General features: G+C 47.3%; 1 protein-coding gene across 1 annotated transcript in view; it reads left to right on the forward strand.

Moving 5' to 3' along the window:
• The first annotated feature begins 61 nt into the window (after nucleotides 1–61).
• Nucleotides 62–7,707, forward strand: part of VIPAS39 (VPS33B interacting protein, apical-basolateral polarity regulator, spe-39 homolog) — a 13,316-nt gene continuing 5,670 nt past the window's right edge. Inside the window, exons 1-8 of the mRNA XM_031064256.1 lie at nucleotides 62–263; nucleotides 725–824; nucleotides 2,140–2,283; nucleotides 3,277–3,315; nucleotides 3,674–3,738; nucleotides 5,773–5,829; nucleotides 6,760–6,852; nucleotides 7,523–7,556. Coding sequence (XP_030920116.1) covers nucleotides 171–263; nucleotides 725–824; nucleotides 2,140–2,283; nucleotides 3,277–3,315; nucleotides 3,674–3,738; nucleotides 5,773–5,829; nucleotides 6,760–6,852; nucleotides 7,523–7,556 — 625 coding nt within the window. The 5' untranslated portion in view covers nucleotides 62–170. The remainder of the gene's footprint in view (nucleotides 264–724; nucleotides 825–2,139; nucleotides 2,284–3,276; nucleotides 3,316–3,673; nucleotides 3,739–5,772; nucleotides 5,830–6,759; nucleotides 6,853–7,522; nucleotides 7,557–7,707) is intronic.

Here is a 7,707-nt window from a genome sequence, read left to right on the forward strand (position 1 = left end):
GGCCCTGTCCTGCTGTGAGGCGCTGCTGGCGCGGGAGGGGCGGCGAGGTGAGAGAGTGGCCGGGGGCGTCGGCATCGGGAGCTGGACCGGGGGTGGTACCACCGAGGCAGCCCCTTCCTCCCTCCCTCCCTCCCTCCCTGTGCTGAGGCAACCGCGCGGTGCCGTTGCAGATGAGCAGGGTGCGGGCGGACGAGGAGGAGTACTGGCACAGCTCCAAGTTCCGGGCCTTCACCTTTGACGATGATGATGACGAGCTCTCGCAGGTAGGGAAGGTCCGGCCCTGGAGCTGCCGGTCCGACACCCTCGCCGGGTGGGCCCCCGTAGCCGTCCCAGCCCAGGTCTCGGGCCTGCACATCGCGGAGGGTCGATGTTCTGTAGGTGATTGTCACCTCCTGCCCACTGCGGAGGGTACCAAGGGCTCCCGTCTCTCTCCACGGTAGCCAGTCCCAAATCTCCTGAGGACGTGGTTCCTCGCCCACGCACCAAACCGCATCTCCCGCTGGCTGAGCTGTTAGTGTCCGTGTAGGTGTCCTTGTCCAGTGGTGAGGAAGGGCTCCTATGTCTGCTGCACAGCTACAGGACTAAAATACCATCCCGAGAAGAAGCAATGGAAGCTGAAGAAGCTGTATTCAAAGTTCTTTGGGAGCTGTTTGATGATAGTAGAAAACTAAGTGCATTCTGCAATTCTGATGGTCCTTATGCAAGGTCACTCTTTTGTCTGTAGCTAAAGGAATCCAAACGGGCAGTGAACAGCCTTCGGGATATTGTTGATGATGATGATGATGACCTCGAGAGGGTCAGCTGGAGTGGAGAACCTGTGGGAAGTAAGTGCAGAAGTACTGCAAATTATCTTTGAGAGAGAGGGGGTTTAAAATTGCTGCTTAAGTCAAGTCACTTAAGTCAGGAGTATTATTTGCTATCTAATCCTGCATATCTAATCTGATTCAAGTCTCCCAGGTCACATTGTGAGCTACTTGATTTACCTGAGCAGATCCACTGAAAAGAGGCTGAGCAGAAGCCCAAATTGTGTTAAAAAAGAGGAGTGCAGACAAGTAGAGGGAATTCACTGTGTTTTTTCTAATATGTAGCCAAGCTCAGAGCAGCTATTTTGGTGGTTATGGACTGATGCGCATCTTGCTCAGGTGGCCTGTGAGATTCCAGATGATAATTTCCTTCACATCACTGTCTGAAATGGCACTGTTTAAAGTTTCTGTGTTTTGTTGTGTTTTGACCCCACAGCACTTTAAGCAATTATCCAAGGTTTAAGGTGTGTTTATAGAATGACTCTTACACTTGAAATTTGAAAGGGAGCTGTAAACATTAAGCAGATGTGTTTCTAGTGATGATGGGAGCGAGTTCATGGCCCACACACAATCCTGTGTGCTGTGCTTTTGAGTTCATGACCCACAGAATTGTGACACTTACTAGCCAGTGTCAAACCAGGAAAATTTACATATGGGTCACCCAAAGGATCTTCAGAGACTGATCTTCTTGTCCTTTGCTGCAGCTCTTCCCTCTGCTTTCTTTTCCCACCCAGGGTCTCTTTGCCTATTGTGGTTTTTTTTGTCTATCATCCTGATCCTAAAATATGTGTGTTGTGCAGCTGTGTGAAAACAAGGGGAAGCTGTATTGAACAGGCAGGAAGGAGACACATGCATTGTTGCCAGCAGCATATGCACACTGAGAGCTGTTTTGTCTGTGTGGGAAGGAAAATTATCTTTAGTCTTCAGTGTTGAGGAAAGCATGCTCTTAGGCTTCTGCAGTTCGAGGTAGGCCAGGGACTCTCTGTCTTGCTTTGTACTTTTAGAACAAGGACCATGCTTTGCCTGATGCAATAATACATAAAAGGTGGGGGTGTCTGTATATTCCTTTTACACAAGCCGTAGCCAGCTGTACAATGTTGCTGAAACCAGGCATTTCTGGAGGACAACATGCCACTGCTTAACAAGCAGCATTATATGAGACTGGAATTCTGCATGGAGAGATGGATGCACTGTGTCCACTTAGTGCTGAGGGTCAGACTTACCTTGATGTGCTAGTGCAGAACTGACCAGCACACATCTGGTAATGTTTCTGCTGTGCCAGAAGACCATTCTTTACAGACTCTTTCTGGGATAAAAATGACATGTCTTCACACAGGTATCTCCTGGTCAATCAAAGAGACAGCCTCTGGCAGCACCAGCTCCCTGGATGGCCGAGACTCCAGCCTACAGAAAGGCTCTTCCTCCTATGCTGCTCTTCCCAAACAAGCTTCTTCCTACTCCCTAAGCAGCCTGTTCAAAGGTGAGGTTCCGTATATACCAATACATATTGGCAAATGTGTTTTCCCTTAAGACTGTCAAGGGGCAATGTGTTATCTTATGTAAATTGTTTCATCTGAAGTGTATTGCCAAATAGGGAAGCTCCAATCTCTCCTCAGGGTGGAAGTGTATTGCTCTCTGGTCAGAAATTGGAGACTGTCTTGTGCAGTAGATCACATGCTTTTGTGGAGTGGGAAGGGGCTTTGGAGATTACAACTTCTTAAAATCCAGGTTCCAGAGAACAGCAAGGTAGAGCACAGCACTGTGTGGCAATCCATTTGGTTGGTGGAAAAGAGCAGGCTGCAAAGGGACTGGCTTGACCCACGTAGCCCTCATTTGATTTTGAGTTCTGTAGAGAAGACAGATTGATTATGCTTTATTTGGAGCTCAGCTGGCTGCTGTTGGTGTTGGTTCAGCAAGCACATGATAGCAGTAGTGGCAGCATAGCTGGTTATGGGGGAGCTGTGCAGCAGGCTGTGGGCAAACACACAGCTTGCAAGAGTTCAGCTCTGTTCTCACACAGCAAGACAACAAAACAGCTTTTACTTTGTCTCTCTTTCTTGGGGCTGTTTTTTACTCTCAACTATGACAATAAGGTCATGAAAGGCATCCAAATTGCAGCCCTGGTGGGTGGAGCTGTCCGTGTTGCCATGGCCTATGTTGCAGTGCTATGTGCTTGAGCCTCTGCTCTGTAGGTAGATGAGTGAATTCAGGTCTAACCTCTCCTGGCCTCAGCAGCAAAAGAGCAGATAGAGATGGAGTGTGGTATGGTTTGCAATGCCACAGACAACTTCAATGCCTTAGAATGTAAGCAGGTGAGCCCCAGCTGTGCTGGTGTAGTGTGAATCACTGTACAGGGTGACTGGTTCTATGAGGACATAGCTGCAGTAAGCTGGCTTGCAGTCTAGGCATATGTTCCCTGTGCAGGAGATGTTGCTGGTGAAGGGACAGTGTCTCATCAGTGTTTTTATTTCAGGACGAAACAAACTCTCAAGTTTCCAGTCCCTTTCAGATGGTAAGTTTTGGGTCCTTGCCTCATTCTGGGAGGGGTGCAGATTTACACAAAACTAAGCATTTCCAAAAAAAAGGGAAGTGTCATCTGCCTTATGATGCAAGAAGGGAAGCTGAATCATGTACTGTCTAAAAGTTGAATTGTGGGTCGTTCTTTCCTCAAAGAAATTAAAGAATTGGCATGATGATTTGGGGTAATTACTTATGTACAACTGACAACTGTTTGTTTTAGAGCAATGCTGTATTGCCATTTGATGCTTAAGTTTGGGTCTTCTGCCATGAAAATCAAGAAAGGGATGGGTTTGGAAGTGGGTGTGAATCAGGATTTTTATGTACTACTCATCTGTGCCTTTCCCTCTCAGCCCTCACTGACACAGGAGTTAAAAACTATGCCCCAGAGCTGCGCAGACCGAAAGCTGAGTACAAGGTGAGCAGTCTGTGCTTGATTTATACCAAGATTAGTGAACTTCCTACTTCACTGGTTTCATGGGAAGTGATTAGTTGCTGTTTCAGACAGAAGAGGGCAATGCAGGGAATAGGACAGGGAGCTGCAAAATGCAGCCTTGCAGTAATTTAAGCTTTCTCTGCTTTTGCTCAGAAGTGTAGAGCTTTGCAGAGGGTCTTGGTTTTGGTTACTCCTTTTAATGAATAGCTAGCAGCCTTGTGGAAAGGATTTCAAAATAGTGCTTGGTGTGTAAACTGCTTTCATGTCAGGTCAGATAAACTGGCTTCACATGTGGTTTTTACGTTTTTTTAAATATGAAAGTTTTGAAATTTCTTGTTCATGAATCACTGGGACAATAGAGAGGGAGTTGTGCAGAGGCAGTGTTTCAATTGGCAGGAATGTTTGTCTACCAGATACGCAGTGATAAGTGTTAGAGAATCTAGAAGATTTTGGGACTAGGTGGATTCCTCTTACTAGGTGTGAGGTTGTGGTCCCATGTCCCTAGGTCCAGGCAGTAACAGGACTGAGCTTATATTTCCTGCAGAGACAGACATGCACAATACTAACACAACTGTCTGCAAGGATTAACACAGACAGAAACCAATGCCTTTATGAGTAGACACATAAGAAAACACTCAAGCTTGATCCTGAGCTTCCTTTCTGTCTGACCAATTCCACTAGTGGAACATACACACGCTGTATGGGTCCCTCCAGTAGCTGGTCTTAGACATCTGGTTTGTTTTGTAGCTGAATCCCAGACCCCAGTCTCCTCCAGTAGCTGGCACTTGCATCCTTGAGCTGCTAGGGCTCATGGTCCACCTGTCCTTGGCCATCTGATCCTCCCCAGGCTGCTGTATTTTGTCAGTTAGCCATTAATGGCAAAACCTAACAGACAGCACTTCCTCAAAGCACAGCAGGAGAAACAAGAGTGCCCTGTTTTGTTCTGTTCTGGGCCTGCAGAAGCAGTGAAACGGGAAGGAGAAGGATTATACAACCTCTTAAATGCAAATGGGGTGGTGTAAGTGGGGTGGAACAAAAAAGGGAAAGTTAGTGGCAACTTTTGATGAGTGTCCTGACAGTGACAGGCTGAGAAGATGCCTCTGGCCAGAGGTGCTGGAGGGAACTCTGGTGCTCAGGATATTTGACACTCAGCTGTACATTGCTTTGAGAGACTCATGTGCTGAGGTCTCCCAAAAGGACTAGGTCAGACTTTTCATCCTTAGATTTGGGCTTTCAATAAATCTTCAATGGATTTAAAATTCAGTGTTCTCAGAGCTGGTTCATGTTGCTTCTTTTCTCTGGGCCTTTTGAGGCAGAAAGCTGAATCGCAACTACTGGCTTGAGTGCCTCACAGAGACCTAGATGACTTTATGGTGTCTGAGTGGGGAGTGGCTCAGGCCACCATCCCTTTTTATCCAGTGCTTCAGATCGTAGTGTCTGCCCGCTGCAGGGGCAAAATTCTGGTCGTTGCAGCAGTGGTAGCATGTGACCTTAAGATGGTCCTCCTCCAGGCTTCAGTGGCCTTGTCACATTGTCCTTGTCTTGTGCAACTCCCCAGGTGCTTGCCTGAGGCTGTTGTCCCTGTGCTCTCCACGCTGCTGTGGAAGGCTCACCAGCAGAAGTCTGTCTGAATTGTAACAAGAAACTGACTCCTTGCCCTTCAGTTTTGGGTTAGTCTGTTTTGCGTGTATTTTGTTTGTCCTGAAAGCAACAACCTGATGCAATGCACTACTTATAAAGGATATGATGACAGACCTTACTGAGGCACTAGAAATGCTGTGTTAACATATGGGCCTTTAGCTTCCCTCCACACCAGCATATGCAGAGTCTGAGGGCTCAACATTTGCACCTGAAAAATGTACATATGCATCCTACTAACACCTTTCCTGGAGCGGCTGAATGATCAGTGTGAGTAGCTACATGTAGGCCATCACTGATGCAGCAGAAGTGAAAAGCAGCTTGGAGATTGCTGAAATTGATCTGAGGCTTAAGAGTGCTTTATTTCTCTTGTGGCAGGATTACAGTGGTGACTGGAGCCCCAAAGATACAGTCAGGAGAATGCAGAGGGGCAAGGTAAGGACTTTGCACTCCCACCTGCTTGTAAGAGATGGAGGGTGGGTGGTTCCAAAATGCTTTACACTTTGCTGTGCTCCTGGCTATTCTGGGAGCAAGGAGGGGATCTGTGTTGCTTGCAGCACCTAGCAGGGATGGTGGTCTGCCTGTCTGTTACTTTGCCAGGTGGCAGTGCTGGGATCACACTAGCTCAGGAGCAGCAGGAGAACTTCAGGGTTTTGTTGCTTTGTTAACTTGAGTTGTCCCCTCAGCAAGGCTCTAACAGTAGGTATCTGTACTGCTGTGTCCCTTTCTACCCTTTCTGTTCCCTGGGGCTGGGTTTATTTTAAAAATCTGAGGGGGTGGGGCTTTATCTCCATTCTCACTTGGTGGCAAATGGAGGGAGGAAGGCAGAAGTGGTTTCACTGGAGCTGTAATCTTAGTCTCAGCTGCCTCAGTGCAGTGAACACATAGGGAGATTGTGGTTTCACTCTGTATATGTCTCCTCAAAGGCGGAGGTGAGCTAAAGGCTGAGAGAGGCCATAGATGTGGGGTAAGAAGGAGGGAGAAAGAGTTATGACTCTACTTCTCTGGTCTCCTTTGTGGAAAGGGGCCTGCAGCGTTCCCTCCTCCTAGGGAGGAGGCTAGTCAGGGCTAGTGTTTTGTGGTGTACAGGAAAGTTTTGTCTTGTTACAAGGGTGTTTGTGCTGAATGTACATTGTCTGCTGTCCTAGACTGGGCAGTAATGAGGGTTGACTGCAACTCCTGTGGACAGATTTCCAGGGATTATGCAGCATGTGGTTTCAGCTAAATGAGAATTTGTCCACTTATTGGGAGGGCAGTTATTCATGTTGCTGAAGGGCTTATGGGAGAGGAATGAATAATAGCTTGGGTTCAGCCTGAGGACTGTCTCATGTCCCACATGCCTACTTCTTCCTGTTCTATCTCTAGGTCTGCTCTCTAGAGAGATTTCGCTCCCTGCAGGACAAGCTGGTGCTCTTGGATGAAGCTGTGGCAGGGCATGATGGGAATGTCATTACAGCTGTGAGTCCTGCTGGGGCTGTACAGGGCTGGAACTTCTGAGTGGCCCCACAGAGAGTGCTTGTGAGAATGCAGTCAGCTGGCCACCTGGTCTTGCAAGACTAGGGGGTGTTCTTTAGTTCAAACCAAACAGTTACTGGAAAGTGTCAAAGTTAAAGACTGGGAAATTCTGTATTCTTGCTGTCTTTCCTGCCACTCTGCAGAATTGATGTTAACAACAAGGACTCTGATCCATCACCCTTACAGATTTTTGCAACTGCTTCTTGAAGGTGCAGGTTTAATCTGCTCATTTCAGCACAGAAGATCTGGGACTTGGCATTTGGGATCTGGGGCCTCACCAGTTTTTCTGGCTTTTAAAGTATCAGAGAGGAAATGGGATTGGGTCAGAGCTTATTTCTTCCAGGTCTTTTAATTCCTTGGATTTTGCATGGAAAGGTTTTCCTTTGTAAATTTTGGCCTCACTTATCTAAACTCCAGAGTAGGAGCTTAGGCAAGAATCCAGGCAGCTGTGGCCCAGGCTCACTGCTGGTCCTGGGTGTTGTGGGTACCAGAATTAAGTTCAGTGCTATAAGAGCTGAGTTTTCAGAGGCCCTTTGCAAAACTTCTCTAGGCCTTGACCAGTGTGCAGATTGTTGGTCTGTCTTAATTCTGAGCTATCTGGCTGTGCTTACAGGTCCTGATATTTCTGAAACGGACACTGAGGAGAGGTGAGGATAACTGGGGCTGGGATTCCTATAGTGTGTTTCAGTGAAGGACGGAGGGGGTGATTTCTTCACTGGGTGCAAGTTACAAAGAGAGCATCTGGGGTATTGCTTTTTTACTAAGCATGAAATATTTTTGTGGCAAATGTAATGTAGG

This window comes from Geospiza fortis, unplaced genomic scaffold (genome assembly GCF_000277835.1).
Source record: "Geospiza fortis unplaced genomic scaffold, GeoFor_1.0 scaffold54, whole genome shotgun sequence".
Lineage (NCBI taxonomy): Eukaryota > Metazoa > Chordata > Aves > Passeriformes > Thraupidae > Geospiza > Geospiza fortis.